Below are 21,377 nucleotides of genomic sequence, written 5' to 3'. Positions count from 1 at the left end.
TGATGACAAATTATAAAAAGAAAAAAAAACTGATTTTACAGAATTTACTTTATTGTCAAGCGAATCAAGGGAAATATATATGGAATACCCTAAGCTCAAGGTAGAGTAGAAGGTGTATCTTTATAAATTGAAGGGATTCGCTAGAGAAAAGTAAAGTAAAAGCAGAGGCAAGTAAAGAAATACGAGAGAGCTGGCAAGTCAGCTCTCTGATTCAGCATTTTCAGCATACTGGTTCTGATTCAGCATTTTCCACGGTGCTTTAGGTTGATTTTCCCACCACTTTTCCTACAAAAAAGGAAGACAAATATATGCTCAGTGCAATTGCATTACTATCCATCACATAGGTTGGAAAAAGGTTTAACTGTCATAGAAACAATTGATTCACAGGTATCCATGTCTATGATTAGGTATTAGTTAAATACACTTGGAGGTAACATCTGGCCTAATTGCAGAAAGTATGAATCTTAAACTTCAGAGTTTTACTAAGGTTTAGACCTTTTGGTTTTAACTGTTCATTATCTGAGAGTAAATATGTATACAGATGTAAAAGTGAATGGAGATATAATTGCAAAGAGACTATATGTCATAGTTCTAACCTGATAGAAGATGTAAGAAGTTGAACCAAATATTAAGGCCTTTGGCATTTTTTAGCAGACATGTTTTCAGGCCCTCTCAGAAATATGGGCCCATTAAATCAAATCTCATCTTACCCTACTGCCCTTTTCCTGGGAAAATTTTCATATTGATTTGTCAGATATATAGAAATATAGGCACATGTGTATTATTTATAGATTTAATATTTATTAATATCATTCTACATGCTTAGCCCTGTTATTGATAGGGGTTTATATATTCCCTGTGCCTAGGAATTTTATGGGTTAATTAAGGAAAGTTAAGGTATTCATAGAAGAAACTCTAATACAAGAAAATGATGACAGTGGTAGAAGACACTAGGAAGTGTGATCATTTTTATCTTGCTTAAATTCCCTGGCTTTTAGAGCAGTCAGACCAAAAGACTGATTAATTGATGGAGTAAATATTTATTAAATATAAATTACATTTCATCAGGAATCTAATAGTCAACTAAAATAATATAGACTAAAATCTATAGCACTTGTTCTGTTTCTTACAAACATGTAAACTCAATAAATATTTTTCTTTGGTAGAATCTTCCTAATATAATTGGTAAAATTTGTATAGTCTGGATAATAAAGGATAATCCTCTCTGTTGTTTATTGAAAGGCTATTTTCATCAGAATGAATGGAACTTATTGCCTTCAAAACGTATTATTTTTTATAAAATATCAGAAAATAATTTGGATAATATTTTTATTGATTAATTTTCTCCTAAGTTTTTCGTGTTTCTGATTTTGAGGAATTTTTTAACTTGACTACAATTCTAAAACTTTCTTTCATCTTTTCCAAAATTATAATAACAACAAACATAATTGTATGAAAATGATTGAAATTTTAATTAGAAATAAATGAAAAAATAACAAAATGTATCAAAATGCTTAAAGACATATAAAAATTTTTTTTAAAAATTACCTGAGTCAAACATACTAACAAATTGAAATACCTGAGATTATGTTTTTAGATAATTTAGAAACCTTCAGATAACTTTGGCGATGGTGGGGAGGGGTTGTTTTTGTTTCATTTGTTTTCAGCTCGTCTGCCTGAAGCTTATTACTTCAGTTCCTATGGATGGGTATGAGTAGAACTTTCTAGAATATCTCAAGGAAAGTGTCATAATCTTATTCTGGAAGTTTGTGTTTGCAAGGTAGATTTGATGAATATGATACTTACACCACTGCCTTACAGAAGGCACATTTATTGCCATATGTCTGGCCATCAGAACCACAGTGGGGATTAGATTCCCGAGTACAGAAGACCTTGGGGTCCTTGAACTCATCACAGTCAACCTAGCAAAGCAAACGCAGTGACATTGATATTAGTGCATTCTGTCTAAGGGACTGTCCCTCAGAACATAAGTTTTGGACAGTAAACTTAAAATTATACATATTATTGTATATAGTTGTGGTGTAAAGTTTTCTAAGTAAAAATAACTTTCTAACTAGAATATATTAAACATAATTAAGATTTTTTCTTTAAAGAACATATGTCTATAGTCACTGTATTCAGGGGTATGTTAATAATATAAGGCAGATGCTTATTTCTTACAGGATGAGTGAGACAAAGGCTATGGGTATGATTTTATCCTCCAATGCTAATTTGCACCAATTGAGAGTAGTTTTGGGTCTTTAAATGGGGAGAGGGGCGGGGAAACAACTGTATTGGGATTCCCTGGTTGTCCAGTGGTTAGGGCTCCACATTTCCCCTCCAGCAGACACAGGTTCGATTCCTGGTCTGGGAACTAAGATCCCACATGCTGTATGCTGCAGACAAAAAAATAAGAAAATTTTTATTAGTGTAACTCCAAAAGCACTCCTCCTGAATTGCTTTAAAGTTATGGATGGTCACTGCAAGATGCTCCCAGGTGTTATTTGATAACTGGTCAGTTTTCCTGTGGCTGCTAAATCGGTTTATTATCTCTTGAAAACAAAATTCTAATATCTTTACATTAACTTACTCTGTCCCAGAATCTGTAGAATTTGAACTTTTGTGCCTACTACAATAACTGAGTAATGACTGCCCTAAACTGTTCTGTTTTGAAGGACTCTGAGGTTGCATCTAGCTTTGGTGAGAAGACACGCTGTGACCAATTAATAATTATCATCATGGGCTCTATAGAAGGAATGATTATGCTACTAATGTATCTCCTTAGTTACAGTGATATCTTGGAATTAGTCTGGAGTTTTAAGATTTTTTTCAATTCACTGTCAACTGAGTCAGTATTTGGTGTGCAGATAACATATGAGCCATTTTATTCCAGAGAACAGGCAATGTGCAGTAGGTAAAACTGAACTCCTTCAGATGGGAGCTGTGTGGAATGAAGTGATATTTAAACATGAATAGAAGGACCATACTTTACCCCATCATAGTTTTATTAAAATAATACTCTTATGTTTATCAGTTGCTTCATAATCTCCAAACTCTTCTCACATGGATCAACTCCATTGTCTCACAGTAACGCTGAGATTCACATTGAACAATATAAAACATATTAGCCAATTTACAGACATGAATATCAATCCTTAGGAGATTAAGTGGCTTACCAGTGCCATACAACCAGAAGCACTGAGACCAGTGCTTGAACATACTTTGCATGGCTGACCCAGAATTTCTGGCAATATACAATTGTTGATTTCCAACAAATCTTCATTGAGAGAAATAAAGACCAACTGTCATGATATACCTTGACCTTGCTTATAGTCAGGCCATGTAGACTTTATTAAAGTAACTTATTAGGGGACTGTATGGGCACAGGTAAGATGAATCATTTGTTTAAAGTATTAGCAAACCATTATATACTGAGAAAGCCCCCTGAAACTTTGCACAAGGAGATGCCCAGCAAAAACGCCATACAACTGAGTTTTAAAAATATTATCACATATATCAGGTTTAACGTATCCAAAACTCTCAAATATAACTTTTTGTTGAAATTTGGCGTCTTGTACTATTAAGATTGGGTAGTGTGATACTAACCAGTGATTTTCTTAGGGCTGGGTCAGATAGAAGATACCCAGGCTTCTTATCGTCCTACATATAGGCCCACTTTCTCCTCTGCTCTTACAGATAACTCCATCTTCTCATACCACTTTCAGGAGAGTAATCTTTTCTTTAGGTCTCCAAATAGAAAGTAAAAGCTGGAAAATCTTTAGGATATTATAAACCACAGAATGTGTGTGTGTGTTACTCATTCAGTCATGTCTGACTCTGTGACTACATGGACTGTAGCCCGCTAGGCTTTTCTGTCCATGGGGTTTTCCAAGCAAGAATACTGGAGTGGTTGCCATTTCCTTCTCCAGGGGACCTTCCTGACCCAGGGATCGAACCTGCCACATTGCAGGGTGATTCTTTACTATCTGAGCCACCAGGGAAACCATAGAATATTAAACAAACAAAACAATGCATTTGTATTTATGTTACTAAAGTACACATTTGCAGTTGCGTGCGTGAGTCAAGAAAATTCTTTAAACCGCAGAATCATGTTTTCTTTTATTTCACATAGAGCTAATGGGTAACTAGTATTTAGAGAACACAGTGCTTGGTGCTGGTGATATAAGAAGGAAGCAGTTATAAATATATCAATAAGCTCACCATCTTATCTGCATTAGGGAATCAGAAAAGGGCAGATAATGACAGCACTGTGTGTCATAAAGGCCAAAATGGGACAAATACAGGCAATGTGGAAACTGAGAAAAAGGGCATCTCAGTCAGAGATATGTGTCTCCCTACAGGTTCTAAATATTTTCGTTGTCAACTTCTTTGCTGTAAACATCTTTGCCACAGACACTTTCATGGATAGCTAATCGACCATAAAGCAATTTTTCCATAAAAGATAAAATTACTAAAAATAAAAGAGAGACATTAATGACAATATAATGAAATTTATTTTCATAGCAAAGTTAAAAAGACTTTATTGCAAAATATAGCATATTTGACGGCACTTAAAATGTGTGCAGATTCATGGCCATATTGCACAAATACCTAATTTAATTTTATGGGTTGTTCCTAAGCACCTGCCTTCAACATCTTTAGTTCATAGTATTACACCTTTTTCTGCTAATTTGTTTCCTCATTTGGCATCACACTTTTTTACTAAAATTTCTGCCTTCATTAAGAGTGGTATTGTTTTCTAAATACTAGGATACATATTTGTAACTATTTGTTTTACTTTGTAAAGCTTTTACACTGTTGTTTGTTCCTGGTGTAGTGCCAAATAAGTATTACCACCATATTTTGTGCCAAGCCCATATGTGAAGTTTTTATTAGCCATCATTTTAAAACTGCCAGGGTGCTCCTCACTATCCAGGCCATTATATGGGCCAAGATTTATATAATATAAAAATGGGAATACTGTATCAATGGAGAAATGAAACCTAACTGCCAACCACTGAAAGCTGAAATAACAACCCAAGCCATCAACCGGTTTATCTTTTGTGGCAAAATTGCCTTACAGCTAATTAGTTACACAAGGACTGAAACACCTGTGGCAAAGATGTTTACAACAAAGCAGCATATGGGGAATATGCCGAACGTGGCCTCTCAGATCAGGTAAAGAGAAGAAAAAAGTCTCTTACTTGAAAGAGACGCCTCCTTAAGCCACCTTTTCTTGGCATCCAGCCCTCTGATCTTGTGTTGCAGCCTCTTTTGTCCTTCAGAAAGCAACATGGAAGTGGCACTTGGGGAGGTTCTTTGCTTTGAGAATTTCTAGATCCCTCCTCCCACCCTAAACCCACCTGACCCTTCCATCACCCCTGGGAATAGGAGTAGGAAAAGCAAAGGATTTCAGTGAATAAAACCAAATCAACTAACTGGTATATTACCAAGCCTCCTTAAATTAACATAGGTACACGAATCTACATACTTGTAAATTGCAGTGGCTTCCCATGATCCCTGAAGTAAGCTCAGGAATCACGTTATAGAGCTTTTTCTGCCACTTGCCATTGGGCAGTTGTGTTATCTTGGACAAAGTACTCAACATCTGTGCCTCAATTTTTTTAACCAAAATTTTAAAAACAAAACCCCAAAATACAGTTGCCATGCCTCATTCCCAGGGTTTTTATAACAATCAAATGTAGTCACCTTAAGAGTTGTAGAAAGTCAGTGTGGAATATTTGAAATAGTCCTGAAGGAGTAGTGTAGAAAATAAGCCTCTCATTGTGGGCCTGCACTAACTGTATCTCTCATCACATTCCGAAAGGCTCTGTAACTCATAAAGAATGCTAAGTGTCATGAGACTAGAAAGCCCCGAAGGATGCTCCAGCTTTGATAATCCAAATTGTAGCTGTGACTTCTTATGGTGGAATAGCATAGTAAAGCTGGGTCCTTAGTTCTTCAGTTTGATGGGAGAAATAACAACTATTGTTCAAATGCTTCCTCCTTCATGTCTAAAGGATACTCTTCACTCACTTGTAAAAATTGTAGCATGGTGACTAGGGACAGAAAAGAACCACCCTCAGAGAATTCCAGAGATTTGTTTTTTTTCAGTCACTCAGTTGTGTCTGACTCTTTGCGACCCCATGGACTGCAACACACCAGGCTTCCCTATCCTTCACCATCTCCTGGGGCTTGCTCAAATTCATGTCCATTGAGTCGGTGATGCCATCCAACCATCTCGTCCTCTGTTGTCCCCTTCTCCTCCTGCCTTCAATCTTTCCCAGCATCAATGTCTTTTCCAGTGAGCCAGCTGTTCACATCAGGTGGCCAACGGCTCAGAATGTGGCCTTACAGAGCCAGCCAGAAATCCCTGCTCTGAGGCAGAGAGCCAGGCTGGTTGCTGTTATTGTTCACTCACTGTCATGTCTGACTCTGCAACCCCATGGACTGTAGCATGCCAGGCTCCCCTGTCTTCCACTATCTCCTGGAGTTGGCTAGAATTCATCTCCATTGAGTCAATGATGCTATGTAACCATCTCATCCTCTGCTTTCCCATTTTCCTTTTGCCTTCAATCTTTCCCAGCTTCAGGGTCTTTTCAAGTGAGTCGGTTCTTTGCATCAGTATTGGAGCTTCAGAAACAGTTCTTCCAATGAGTATTCAGGGTTTATTTCCTTTCAGATTGACTGTTGTGATCTCCTTCCAGTCCAAAAGACTCTGAAGAGCCTTCTCCAGCACCATAACTTGAAATTGTCAGTTTTTCAGCACTCTGCCTTCTTTATGGTCTAACTCTCACATCCATACATGACTATTGGAAAAACCATAGTTTTGACTATATGGACCTTTGTCAGCAATGTGATGCCTCTGCTTTTTAACATGCTGTCTAGGTTTGTCATAGCTTTCTTTCCAAGGAGCAAGCATCTTTTAACTTCATGGGTGTAGTCACCATCTACAGTGATTTTGGAGCCCAAGAAAATAAAATCTGTCACTGCCTTCCCCTGTTTTCCCTTCTATTTGCCATGAAGTTGATGGAACTGGATGCCATGATCTTAGTTTTTGGAATGTTGAGTTTCAATATTTTAATTCTAAAAAAAATCCAGTGAAAATTTGCAGACGCACACACTCCCCTAGGATGTAAGACTTCATTTCTTCTCTTTACTGAAAAATACTACCTTTGTGGGTAAATTAGCCCCTTTCTTTCCCAGCCCCCTTAATACCAGTTTTCCTAACCCCTCTCCAACTTGACTTCTATTTCCCCTGTTTTAATAGTGCTTCCATATAACCAAAACTGCTCTACAAATGACATCTTTCAGGATCCATTGGATATTTATAAAATGCTCATGATTTCTTTATGATATGTGCTATTCTTGACTACCCCCACCTTTTCAAAACTCCTTTCTGATTCATATATGTCAGTACCCCCAGTTTTACAGCTATTTCTTCTCTTTTTTATTATCTTTTCTAGCTTCCTTCTGAATATTAATTATATACATTTTCAAGAAAACTTTATATACTTGATTTTCTCTGAGAACATGTTATTTCCTCAGATGATACTAATGAGTCCTAGACTTTTTTCTTGTCTTCAAAATTTCAGTGTCTAGTTTCCACTTGTCAGAAATATACAAGATACCTTTAGTCAACAGTTTGAGTCATACTTAATATTCATTTATGTCCAAAATAGAACTCTGTATTTTTCCGTCTAAATTAGTTTTGCATTCTAATTTTTCCACTCTCCATCACAGCTGCTGCTGCTGCTAAGTCACTTCAGTTGTGTCCAACTCTGTGCGACCCCATAGACGGCAGCCCGCCAGGCTCCCCCATCTCTGGGATTCTCCAGGCAAGGACACTGGAGTGGGTTGCCATTTCCTTCTCCAATACATGAAAGTGAAAAGTGAAAGTGAAGTCACTCAGTTGTGTCCGACCTTCAGCAACCCCATGGACTGCAGCCTTCCAGGCAGGAGTACTGGAGTCGGGTGCCATTGCCTTCTCCACTCCATCAGAGCACCATTCTTCAAATCCCTCAACCTACCCTCAGATTATAACATCATCATTTCTATCTCGCAGGGATAGGAAGGGAACAAGTGTCCCTTTCATGTATTTCTTTATCTTAAGATACCTCTTCACCAATTTCAGATTTACTATCTATACCCATCCTCAGCATTTCTGACCTGAAGCTTGTATAATGAATTTTTCTCTCTTTGCCTCCATTTGCTTCAAGTTTCCAAATCCCTTCAACACACAGAGACAAGTCGTCTTACTTGAAATACTGTTTCCATTACTTCTTTAGGACATGAGGCTAGTGAACACTATTCTGTATTTGTTAGATAATTACACTGCTCGAAGCACTTTCCCATGAACTGCGTAATTGCTTTCTGTTGCTGGTTAGAGGTAGCATGGAGCTATGGAAATATCCTGAGATGATGACTGCACAGCTTTACTGCTATTGGTAAACTTGACTCAGTGAGGTCCTCTTTCTGAGGCCTTGGTTTTCCTCTGTAGCTAAGTTGTTGAGGCTGACTAACATCTCCAAATTGTATTAATGTTTAAGTATTCTGTCAGTATAATAGTTATAAGTGAGTTCAAGGTTATTAGGAAGCATGAACAACACCATTTTCTAGTCAAGAGCATTGTTTTACTAACTGTATTAAAATTTGCCATGTGTTTATCTTGAAGTACAACAAAACTAAATTTAGATATTCCTAAGACTATTATAAAAGAAAACATTTGCCTATTGTTTTTGAGGGATTTGTTAATCCCAGTCATAAATATTCATTTAAACATGTCTTTAAGTATATGGTCCCAAATACACAGCCTGATAGAGAAAATAAGAAAAATAAAGATAGTGTAGGAAGTGATTCTAATAAAAATTTATCCAGGTTAAATGGACTATCTGTATTCTGAGATTATGACTTTCAAGCATTTGTTATTACACTACAATTTCTGAAATGAAGGGTGGTGATGGTAAATAATAGCTTTATCCTTAAGTTATTTTTATTTTACTATTTATGTTTTTTAATGTTCTTACTTGGCAGATTAAAGATTTGGTAGCATATTAGTCATTTACATTTACGGGGAAATTTTTACAGGACCATGAATTTCAAGCCTTAGAACATACTTTTTGTTTAGCTCAAATAATATTTTTGAAAGAATGAGAAACTTTTACAGATCTATAATTAAGACTGCTAGCTATAATCTCCCATCAGATGCTTCATAATGAAAAGACTTCTTCGCATGAAAAGAATGACTTGGGTGTTGGAAAAAAATTTTTCTTCCTTTGTCTTGGCTGGATCAAAGTTAGGCAGGCAACCTCCTAAGGTTAGCTTCAACTTCTTCTGCCTGGCTTTGGGACTGTCACCCTCTTTCCAGACTTGCAGAAGAGAAAGTGTAGCCTTGATACCATCTAAAAGGTGACAACTTCTTTGCCATTTATATTTGAATGGAAGAGAGATAGCAGTCTTGGCAAGGCATATTTAGTTCACACTGATTCAGATATCTCAGGCCAGAAGGGCTTTAGCGATCATTGAATCCAAGTCTTCATTTTAGAGATGTGGAAACAAAGGCAATGAGAAGGGAAAGAGACATCCTTCAAATTACACAGGCAGTAAATATTCAAACTGGGACTCATCTGTATTGTCTCCAGCATACTGGAGCACTCCAAAATCAGTGCATTCCGGTGCTAGATTCCTAGAATATAGATCCAAAGCCTCTTATCTGGGATTATTATTCAGTAAGTCTGGCCTGGTCTCTGAGGATCTACATGTTGAGTGAGCATCTGCAGGGATCCTAAAGCAAGCAGAATATAAGACGTAGACTCATCTAGAGGAATAGAATCAGTAGAATATTTTAAATGAACTTTAGAAACCACTAAAAATCTGTGAAACATTGAAGATCTGGGAAATAAGAGCCCAAAGAAGGGAAGTAACTTTTGTGTTAATGAGAAAACCAGGATTAAAGTCTATATTGTAAAATCCTATGTGTAATGGTCTTAATCATATACTACCTAATAAGGTATAAAATATATTGGCTGGATCTTATGTCTTATTCTTGTGTGCTTCTTTTGATATATAACATAGACAGTACTGACATAACTATTTAAATATAAGAAGAAATAAATTTTAAGATGTACAGTTATGTATATCAGTATAAACACACATATGCACACACAAGTGTGCATGCACACACATACACACACACAGGCAGTTAGTTATAAGGTGTCATTCATTTTAAGACACATCCCAATTTCTGAGATACTAAAATTTGGGAGGAAAATGTCTTATGCAATGTAGTAGATATATTAAGGTTGGAAAATATTTTTCAGCTTCTCTGCCAACTCCCGATTAGTTGGCAGTAGTGTCTGGAAACTTTTGATGCCAAGGGTTCTTGGGCACAGCAAGGCAAACAACAACCAATGCCAAGGTCAAGTGTTACTGTTCAGTATGGACATATGGGTGTGATTGGCAGGGCAAATACCTCTTGTTTGTGTTGTCTATTTGATAGCTAGGACAAAAAAAAACTGGTAAAAAGTTGGTGGATTAATTTGAAACATGCCAGTCCAAACAATAAAGATAATTTGTGCCTTTTCCACTTTTTAACCCAAACTGTATTTAAATTTGATTGAACCAGTCTGTGTCTACTCAATACAGAACACTAAACAAATTGTCTGCTCTTGGTTGCCTTACTTCTAAAAAGAAAATAGTAATCTCTGTTCTAGCTCTTTCAAAAGATCGTTATTAATCAATAACTAATCCTTTCATAGTTTATGTAACTACACATAGTTTACCAAATGATCCCACATAGTTTATGTAATTTAAATCTGATTCTGTGAGGTAAATGATAATATCCCTTTTCAATAGGTGCGGAAATTGTAGCTCAGAAAAGCTGAGTAACTTGCCCAAGATTACACAATGAAATCAGTGAAAGAGCATGAATGTTACCACAGATTCATTCTCTTTTTATTTGTATTCATTTAATTTTAACAAAATCTGAGAGTGGGTGTCTAGGCCCTTTTAAACTGAAACCAGTATTCTCATAACGAGATTATAGTGAGAAAAGTAAGAACTTCTGCTGTTTTCTGCATCTGTCCTACTTGTCCATTTCTTTGCTCTTTTACCCATAGACAGACCTCATTGGTCAGGGAGTACCAGCTAAGAGCCACCGAGGTCGGAAGAATAAATAAAATTATGTACACTGACCTGAGCTCCTTGACTGAAGACACCTGAAAAAAGAGAAAAAACGCATAAAATCCAAACACTGTAATTTTTGTGGGGATGGGATTTGCAATATTAGGTAATCCCAAAGCCTAAAATGTTACTTGTACTTGGTTCTTGGTCATCTCAACGAGTCATGGCTTGGTTACTTTACATTTTTATACCTGCTCTCCTCTTAGGGAGCAGTAGAAACTTGGAAAGTGATGTGTGGAGATGGACCATGATGGTGTAATATTTCTGGGAGGGTGGGGTGGAGTGAGAAAAATAGTTTAAGGATCTGGAGATTGATCTTGCTGTCCTGGCCCTGTCACTCACTCACTGTGGAAAGGATGTATCATCTCTGGCCTCGCTTTGGAGAAGTTGGGTTGGAAAGTTGACTCTAACTCTGCCATTCCCAAGTTTCCCAATGCTTCTGGTCCCTCCCCAAAGCACTTGTCTCGGGAAGTTGAAGGTAGGGATTGGGTTTGTTGTCTGTTCTTTGAGCCTGAAATTGTTCCTCTGCCTTCTGTGTTCAGCTGTAAAGACTCGGCTCAAATTTAGACTGACAAGAACAAACTCATTTTCTATGACTCATTTTTCCTGCTACATCTCTCTATATTCCTGAAAGATTGTATTTCAGAAATGCAATCTTGCTTCTCTCTCTTTCCTTCCATCTTTACAATTTAATATGTAATTTTAGGTTGTGACTAATTAGCACAGTGGTTTAAAAACACTGTAATAATAAAAGTCTTAAGTTCAGTCCTGGTATGAGCTGCTGAATTTTGATCTCTGGCCTTTTCTGTAGAACTCCTAATACTAGCAGTACCCCCTTACATGTAAGTCCACAGCCACCTCAAAGACAGGAAGTGTGGCCAGTGTTTATGGGAAGACAACTGGAAATACTTCAAAGTATATTCTCTGTTAAGAGAGAGAAGGAGAGAGTAAAGCTTTTAAATTTGAAAGAAAGTTAGTGATGAACTACTGTAGTGATTACCAACCACGCTGAAATGATATGACTGATTATTAAATATATAGACTCTCAGGACAACCACTTGAAAAATTCCATTATATGAGACCAAATAGGGTCTGGAAGTCAATAGTTTTTGTTAACTACTCACAAATAATTGTTTTGACCAGGGAAGACTCACTGTTAAAATTTTCAGCCATTTTCCCACTGTACAAATCACCATCTTACATGTAGGAAATGTCAAAGTGGAAGCTAGGTTAATATAAACAATGACTGAGCCAAACTAGTACTTGTATTTTTAAAATTTAGTGATGGCAATATTAATAGACATTTTTCAAGCACTTACTATGTTCTACTATGTTAAATGTTTTATATGCATTTTCTCATTTAACTCCGCAGGGCTAGTCCTTTTATATCCATATTTTACAGATGAGGAAAGTGAGACTCAGAAAGGTCACACAGCTATAAAATGGAAATGCCAGGACTGAAATTTATTCCTCTTGGTCTCAACATTAAAGCTCCTGGGCACTGTGCCTTCCCAAATGTCCTCATGTCTATCAGGGACCTTGTTCTAGTATTAGTATTTGTTTGTATTAGTCAACCAGATCCAATTAGCCTTTGTAAAAAACAAAGCAATAAGAAGTTATTAATTATTTAGACAGTCTTTGCAAGTAGATTTTAATATAGTCAAATCTGTTTGTACACCATCTCAGCAGTTAACTGATCCACTTACTTGAGTTACTTGGCTTTACTAGTCACAATTACTTCATAATATTACAGAAACCCTTTTTTCATTTTTTTATAATTCTGAATATATTTGCTTATGAACATATGATCAGTTCCCTGTGAACAACGACTTCTTCATCTGCTCAATTTCATTGAAAAACTGTTGTTTTTACACGTTTGGGCATCTACAATCTCTGATAGCAGGCAAATTCAACTACTTTTATCATAGAAAATGATACACCAGATCTGCAAATTCCTAGGACTCAGTCTCAAGTCCAGCATTCTAAGAATGAAAGATTCTCTCAGTGAATTGACCTATTTCTTTAGTTGACACAGGCTGTTGGTGGATGTAACGAACCTAGGTTTTGGGTCCAAAGACTCTAGTATGTATTTTGTCCACTACAAAGGCACAGAGTAGAATAATAAAGAAAGAAAAAAAATAGATACAGTGGCCTTGTTCGTTCACATGGATGATGATATGATGAAAGGCATCAGATTGAAGTACAGTTGTCCTTTGAATAATCAGAATTGATAGAATATATGACTGCGGCTCATTAATGTGGCCAAAGATACTCCCCTACTTCAAGAGTTGTTTAGTTCACCAATAACATATGTTTATGAATTCTAAGGTTCAGTGATTTTTTTTTTCTGAAGGATTCTCTGAGTTTCCTGTTTTCTGCTTGTTTCAGTTTCAATTATTTGAGTCCTAATTATAAGAATAATGAGGACTGAAAAGCTTAGCTTTGTCTTGGAAAGCCAAGCTAATATTTAAAATAGTTATCAATTCTCCATACTATTCCTTTGGAACACACACCTGTGATGTCTAGAAGACCTAGATTCAAATTCCAAATTCTGCTTACTAGTTCAGTTCAGTCACTCAGTTGTGTCTGACTCTTTGGGATGCCATGAACCACGGTATGACAGGCTTCCCTGTCCATTACTGACTCCGGGACCTTGCTCAAACTCAGTTACAAGTCCTTAAAATTTTCTTAACTGTTTTGTGCTACAGTTTTCTCATATACAGAATGTGTCTATGAATACCTTGTTATGTGTGTTGCAGATAATGCATAAAAGCCCTGAGTACCTGCCTAGAATATAGTGTATGCTCAACAGATGAAAGTTATTTCATTATTACCATCACCCATTTTCATTATTGCAGTCATTATGATAATCTCTCAGAATTGATCTTTTGTATTAAAATTATTAGGATTTTGAAATATGGTGGACAAATACACTTGTCGTTTCCAGTTCAATGTAAGTATTGGATTTTAACTTTAAGGAAAAAAAAAAACAAACAACTCACCTGAGAAAAAGCAGAAAAGAGCCAGGAAGAGGAGCAGAAAGACACCTGATGTTTTCATGGTGCCAGTTAGCTCTCTCAGATCAAGGCTGCTTTGTCCAGCTCAGGTTCTCTGTCAAGACACTTCCCAGAGCTCTGAAACACACACTAAGACATATATATAGACATGATAAAGGGAGCTGGGATCTCCACCTTCTTTATAAACTCACATTCTGAAACCATCTGCAGTCCTGTATAGGCATTTATTGGAACCTGTCACCAATTTAGAGAAATGCTTCATGCTCCCCATCAATCTTAAAAATTAGAACAATTATATGAGTCGTACCTTAGATCTTACCTTAGATCTTATTAATAGAGGATGTCATTTTCCACCAGTAATCTGTGTTTTCCTAACCGTCAATACATCCTCCCTACCCTTCCCTTTAAGGTTTCACTGTATGAAAGGGATGACTCACTGGTGGAGCCCCACTTGATGCTGTGTCTCTTTCAGACAGGTCCTGCATGTCTGTGATCCCAATGAGTCACCACCAGGGAATGGAATCTCGGGTGTAACTTGGATTTTCAGACTCCGCATCATCCAAGATGTACCTAAAAGAGGTGGGTCGTCTACATAGTCACCAGAGCTGCAAGAGAAAAATTATTTTCCAGGCTGAAATACAACTGTTATTTGAAAAAATCTTTATTTTAGTCCAATGCCAGTGATTTTCAGTTGTTGATTCAGAATGAGCAGGAAGTAACGTGTGTGTGTGTGTTTTATTTGTAAAGGATATTTTAAACAGTTACTATATCGAGGAATATTTGAAATTAGAAATATTTAATATTTCTCCTTTTTCTTAAAAGTAAACTGGTGCAGGCATCTTTTAATTTCATGGCTGCAGTCACTGTCCTCAGTGATTTTGGAGCCCGAGAAAATAGTCAGTCTCTGTCTCCATTGTTTCCCCTCTATGTGCCATGACGTGATGGGACCAGATACCAAGATCTTAGTTTTCTGAATATTGAGTTTTAAGCGAGCTTTTTCACTCTTCTCTTTCACCTTGATCAAGAGGATCTTTAATTCTTCTTTGCTTTCTGCCATTAAAATGGTATCATCTGTGTGTGTAAAGTTATTGATATTTCTCCTGGTAATCTTCATTCAGCCCGGCATTTTTGCATGATGTACTCTGTATAAATTAAATAAATAGGGTGACAGTATAGAGTCTTGATGTACTCCTTTCCCAATTTTAAAGCAGTCCATTATTACATGTCTGGTTCTAACTGTTGCTTCTTGACCAGCAAACAAGTTTCTGAGAAGGCAGGTAAGGTGGTTTGTTATTCTTGTCTCTTTCAGAATTTTCTAGTTTGTTATGATCCACACAGTCAAAGGCTTTAGTGTCATCAATGAAGCAGAAGTAGATTTTTTTTTTAAATTCCCTTGCTTTTTCTGTGATCCAGTGGATGTTGGCAATTTGATCTCTGGTTCCTCTCTCTTTTCTAAATCAATCTTGTACATCTGGAAGTTCTCAGATCACATACTGTTAAAGCCTAGCTTGAAGGATTTTGAGCATTACTTTGCTAGCATGTTAAATTAATGTAAATGTGTGGTAGTTTGAGCATTCTTTGGCATTGCCCTTCTTTGGGATTGGAATGAAAATGACCAGTGACCACTGTTGAGTTTTCCAAATTTTCTGGCATACTGAGTACAGCACTTTAACATTATCATCTTTTAGGATTTGAAACAGCTCAGCTAGAATTCCATCACTTCTACTGGCTTTGTCCATAGTAAGGCTTTCTAAGGCCCACTTGACTTCACACTCCAGGCTGTCTGGCTCTAGGTGAGTGGTCACACCATTGTGGTTATCCAGATCATTAAGACTTTTTTTTATATAATTCTTCTGTGTATTCCTGCCATGTCTTCTTAATATCTTCTGCGTCTGTTAGGTCCATACCGTTTCTGTCCTTTATTAAGCCTATCTTTGCATGAAATGTTCCCTTGGTATCTCTTAATTTTCTTAAAGAGATCTCTAGTCTTTCCCATTCTACTGTTTTCCTCTATTTCTTTGCATTGATCACTGAGAAAGGCTTTCTTATCTTTCCTTGCTATTCTTTGGAACTCTGCATTCAGGTGGGTATATATTTCCTTTTCTCTTTTGCCTTTCACTTCCCTTTTTTTTCTTAGCTGTTTGTAAGACCTCCTCAGACAACCACTCTGCCTTTTTGCATTTCCTTTTCTTGGTGCTAATTTTAATCACTGCCTCCTGTACAATGTTACAAACCTCTATCCATAGTTCTTCAGGAACTCTATCAGATCTAATTCCTTGAATCTATTTGTCACTTCCACTGTATAATCATAAGGGATTTGATTTAGGTCATATCTGAATGGCCTAGTGGTTTTCCCTACTTTCTTCAATTTAAGTCTGATTTTGTAATGAGTTCATGATCTATCTGAGACACATTCAGCTCCCAGTCTTGTTTTTGTTCTCTGTCTTCAGCTGCAAAGAATATAAACTATCTGATTTTGATATTGACCATTGGTGATGTCCATGTGTAGGGTCGTCTCTTTTGTTGTTGGAAGCTGGTGTTTGCTATGACCAGTGTGGTGTCTTGACAGAACTCTGTTAGCCTTTTCCCTGCTTCATTTTGTACTCCAAGGCCAAACTTCGCTCTTACTCCCTGTATCTCTTGACTTCCTACTTTTGCATTCCAGTCCACTATGATGAAAAAGACATCTATTTTGGATGTTAGTTCTAGAAGGTTTTGTAGGTCTCCAGAGAATCGTGCAACTTCAGTTTCTTCAGCATTAGTGGTAGGGGCATAGACTTGGATTGCTGTGATGTTGAATAGTTTACCTTGGATACAAAGGGAGATCATTCTGTGTTTTCTGAGATGGCACCCAAGTACTGCATGTTGGACTCTTTTGTTAACTATGAGGGCTATTCCATTTCTTTTAAGGTGTTCTTGCCCATAGTAGTATGTATAATGATCATCTGAATTAAATTGTCCCATTCCCATCCACTTTAGTTCCCTGATTCCTAAAATGTTGATGTTCACTCTTGCCATCTCCTGTTTGATCACATCCAGTTTACCTTGATTCATGGACCTAACTTTCCATTTTCCTATGCAATATATACCTCCTCCCAAATAAGCTCTCTATAGTTTCTCATTTATTTCCATCACATTCCTATTTTCCTGCCTTAACTCATGATATTGCCTTCACCTGGGATTTATTTTCTTTAATCACATGTCTAAATTCTAAAGATCAGACAATGGCAAGTCCAGATTACTGTATTCTTCACAGAACATTTCTTAGTCTTCTAAGGAATGTATCCTAAACTAGTCCATGAAGATCAATTCTGGCTTGTTGATGTGTTTTATTTGACCCACACAATGTTTTTTAAAATTTCTTAATAATAGTCCACAGTGGTAAAGAATCCGTCTGTCAAGCAGGAGACATGAGAGATGCTAATTCAGTATTTGGGTTAGGGAGATCCTCTGGAGTAGGAAATGGTGACGCAGTCCAGTATTCTTGCCTGGGAGATCCCATGGAAAGAGGAGTGTGGCGGGCCACAGTCCACATGGCCACAAAGAGTTGGGCATGACCGAGTACCACCACCACAAGAATCACAGTCCACAGTTTTTACATTTTGAATATTTAACGGAAATAAAAATAAACCACAAGTTTTTATGTGTGGTTCTTTTTTTTTTTTTTTAAAGTATTTGAGCCTTTCATTGTATGGCAACAGTCAGCTTAAATTTAGTGCCAACTGCCTCATTCAAATGTGACCTTTACTTGTTGCTGACACTAGAAGGCATTTGAGTTTGAGAATGTCGCTGTCTCACACTAATAATACTTAATTCTTCATAATTCTCATGACATGTGTCTCTGCTTTTCTTGTGAAACTGTTCTACTTTGTAAAATTATGGCCATCAAACATCTCCCGACTAGATGTTCCTTGTGAACAGAATCTATATCTAATCAATCTTTTATTTAAATTTTGGTCTTGTGTTTAGCAATTCCACATTTATTTTTAAAAAATAATTTGCCCCATGCATTAATCACAGGTCATTAATTATTATTCTAGCCAACATTTTTCAAAATCTGTCTTCTTAGTTTTACACACGTAGATATTTACTCATGTCTAGTTTTCTAGCATTCCTTTCATTTCTTTGATTTCCTGTAGTTGTATTTCAATAGGACTGTAATCTCACGTATAAACCCCTTTATCCTTAACAGCTTCCTAGTGAGACAGAAGGAATACATTCTAATACTCACTGACCCTTATTAAGGAGGACTTAGTTAACCACATCTTTCAGAGTCAAATTTTGCAATTTGTACATTTTTGAGTGGCAGTTTTCTCTCTTTGGTTCATGTAAACTGCACCATTGATCATCTCTGACCCACCTTCATATCCTGTTTCACTATGGTCAAGGCTATCTACATTTATTTATATTACTTTAGCCACAGTAGAAATCAAAGTAAATCATAAGTATACTTTTCTATAAAAATTCTTTTGGAAGTTAGCTGATGTTATAACTCTTAAAATTCATTCAGAGATTTTTCTATTCTTAATTTTCTTTCCTTTTTGTTTTTGTATATTTCTACTGAATTCATTTTCAAGATTTCATTTTGTATATGTATTTTATATTAAGCCTCCTCAAGTCTCTTATTTTTAAATTTAAGTGTTACAGCTTAGCGTTAATTTGGGTAAGATCTGAAAAAAGCTTATTATAGTATAGGTTTAGGAATGCTTTGAAAGGATGCCATTATCCTTATGTGTAAAAAAAAAAAAGATACGAAGAATTTTCTTCTCTTCTTTGATCTAGTAACTAGATTGGTAGATCTAAGGTATATAAGTAGACACAATCGATTGAACATCAGCAAGGCATTAGATAATGTCTTTCCTGCTATAATTGTGAAAGGATAAAGATATAGGAGTAGACTACTGTGACTGTTTGAACAACTGAACAAGAAGGTAATGATCAATGAACTAACATACCTAGGAGGAATAAGTGGAGAAGGCACTGGCGACCCACTCCAGTACTCTTGCCTGGAAACTCCCATGGATGGAGAAGCCTGGTGGGCTGCAGTCCCTGGGGTCGCAGGGTCGGACACAACTAATGTGACTTAGCAGCAGCAGCAGGAGGGGGAATACAATCCTGTCACAGTTGTTAATCTTGTAACTGCCTTAAAGGAAAATATAGAATGAGTGCTTTAAATGTGAGGTCACATCTCTGCCGTCCTCTCCTTTTATTTCTTTATTTTACTTTACAGGTGGCTCAGACGGTAAAGCTTCTGTCTATGATGCGGGAGACCCGGGTTTGAGCCCTGGGTTGGGAAGATCCCCTGGAGAAGGAAATGGCAATCCACTCCAGCACTATTGCCTGGAAAATCCCATGGACAGAGGAGCCTGGTAGGCTACAGTCTGTGGGGTCACAAAGAGTCGGACATGACTGAGCGACTTCATTCATTCATTCATTCATTCAACATGAATCTGCCACGGGTGTACACGTGTTCCCATCCTCTCCTTTTTAGGTTTATTTTCTTGACTTACATAGAGAGCATTGCATCTTTTCGGCCAGTCATCATTCCCCATATGAGAGATCTGTTTGATTCCTAACATAAAATCCCACCTTCAGTGGTTTCATCAAATTTATCAGTAAAAGACTTCAAGATAATAGGGTTGAATTCTATTCCTGGAGTCATTCTTTTCTTAGAATTTTTAGAAATTTGTTGCAAAGAGGTTGGTACTGAATTGCTGTGTTACATTATTTACCATTTATTGTTTGGTAGCTTTATCCACAATGTGAGATTATAATGATCTGGAGGGCAAGATGAGGGTTTTTCTTACTTTTCTTCTAAATTTTCCTGTTGATATGTTTCTAATGAAAGAATTCAAACTGTTTTCATATTAATTTACATATTTTTACTTATTAATCTTTTTGTCACCTTATCTAAACTGCCTCCTAATTTTCTATATCATTATTGAGTTTTGAGACTTTTGAATGGTTTCTATAGGTTTATTTGGCTTTGCTTCCTTTAGCTTCTCATATCAATTTGCATGTCTTCAATTTAGCACTTACAGTGTTATCTTTATACTCAAGGAGCTCACAATTTAGCAAGTGAAATATAGATGGTACAATTCAAATATAACATTCTAGAAAATATATTTTCAGTCTGTGAGTGCATAAAGATCCAATTAAAATAATAATTTTTAAGATTATATCTATCATACATCTTTTCTAATGATAGTATCATTAGAGAAGTTCTCAAAAAATATACTTGTACCACTGAATCTTGGAGGATAAATAAGAGTTCTGTAGCAAAATAACACTGGATGCTGAAGGAGGAGGGCGCATAGGTATAGATAAAAGTGAGCTGAAGTCTATGAGAATTGACATGAATATGGGAGAGGGCAATGGCACCCCACTCCAGTACTCTTGACTTGAGAGTCCCATGGATAGAGGAGCCTGGTGGGCTGCAGTCCATGGGGTCGCTAAGAGTCGGACACGACTGAGCGACTTCACTTTGACTTTACACTTTCAGGCATTGGAGAAGGAAATGGCAACCCACTCCAGTATTCTTGCCTGGAGAATCCCAGGGATGGGGGAGCCTGCTGGGCTGCCATCTATGGGGTCACACAGAGTTGGACATGACTGAAGCGACTTAGCAGCAGCAGCAGCAGCAGCAGCAGACATGAATATGTGAAGACTATCAACTGTATGAACACAAAATCGTTCAGTAGGTGGAAGCGTAGGATACCTGCTAAGGATACTTGCAAAGGAGCCTGAAAATAGGCCAGCGCTCAAAAGTCCCTGGAGTGTCATGCTGTTTACAGGGTTGTACAGTGGGTCAGCATGACTCAGCTAGCTCTGAATTGGATGGCAATAAAAATTCTTGCTGGCATATGGATTTTCCTACCATCCTAAATTGAAACATTTATTCACTCTCTGGAAAATGTGATGGAAGGCAAGCTAGGGTAAATTGCATATTGGTAACAATGGGGAAAAGGGAATAGTTTCAGCTCCACTCAGTGTGTGACTTTGCCTGTTCCCTTTGAAGCTTAATTATAGCCATTAGTGGAAGCCTGTTAAATGTTTGCTAACACACTCTACAATGTGGAGAGAAAGTTTGCCAAAGTCTTTTAAAATCATGAGAAAGCAGTATTTCACAGATCAAGTGATTTAGTTCCAACAAGTCATTATTATGTTTGCCCTGAACTC

At 37.0% G+C, this 21,377-nt stretch overlaps 1 protein-coding gene across 1 annotated transcript; it reads right to left on the bottom strand.

Moving 5' to 3' along the window:
* Positions 1-239: 239 nt before the first annotated feature.
* Positions 240-19,740, bottom strand: SPINK6 (serine peptidase inhibitor Kazal type 6). The gene is made up of 5 exons (XM_069592729.1): positions 19,709-19,740; positions 11,194-11,251; positions 5,205-5,279; positions 1,807-1,922; positions 240-285 (listed from the first exon to the last, which is right to left on the bottom strand). Exons 1-5 carry the CDS (start codon positions 19,738-19,740, stop codon positions 240-242), a joined length of 327 nt encoding a protein of 108 aa, XP_069448830.1.
* Positions 19,741-21,377: the final 1,637 nt, after the last annotated feature.

The sequence above is a fragment of the Ovis canadensis genome, chromosome 5, assembly GCF_042477335.2.
Source record: "Ovis canadensis isolate MfBH-ARS-UI-01 breed Bighorn chromosome 5, ARS-UI_OviCan_v2, whole genome shotgun sequence".
Classification (NCBI taxonomy): domain Eukaryota; kingdom Metazoa; phylum Chordata; class Mammalia; order Artiodactyla; family Bovidae; genus Ovis; species Ovis canadensis.
This window is presented reverse-complemented; position numbering and strand designations above follow the sequence as displayed.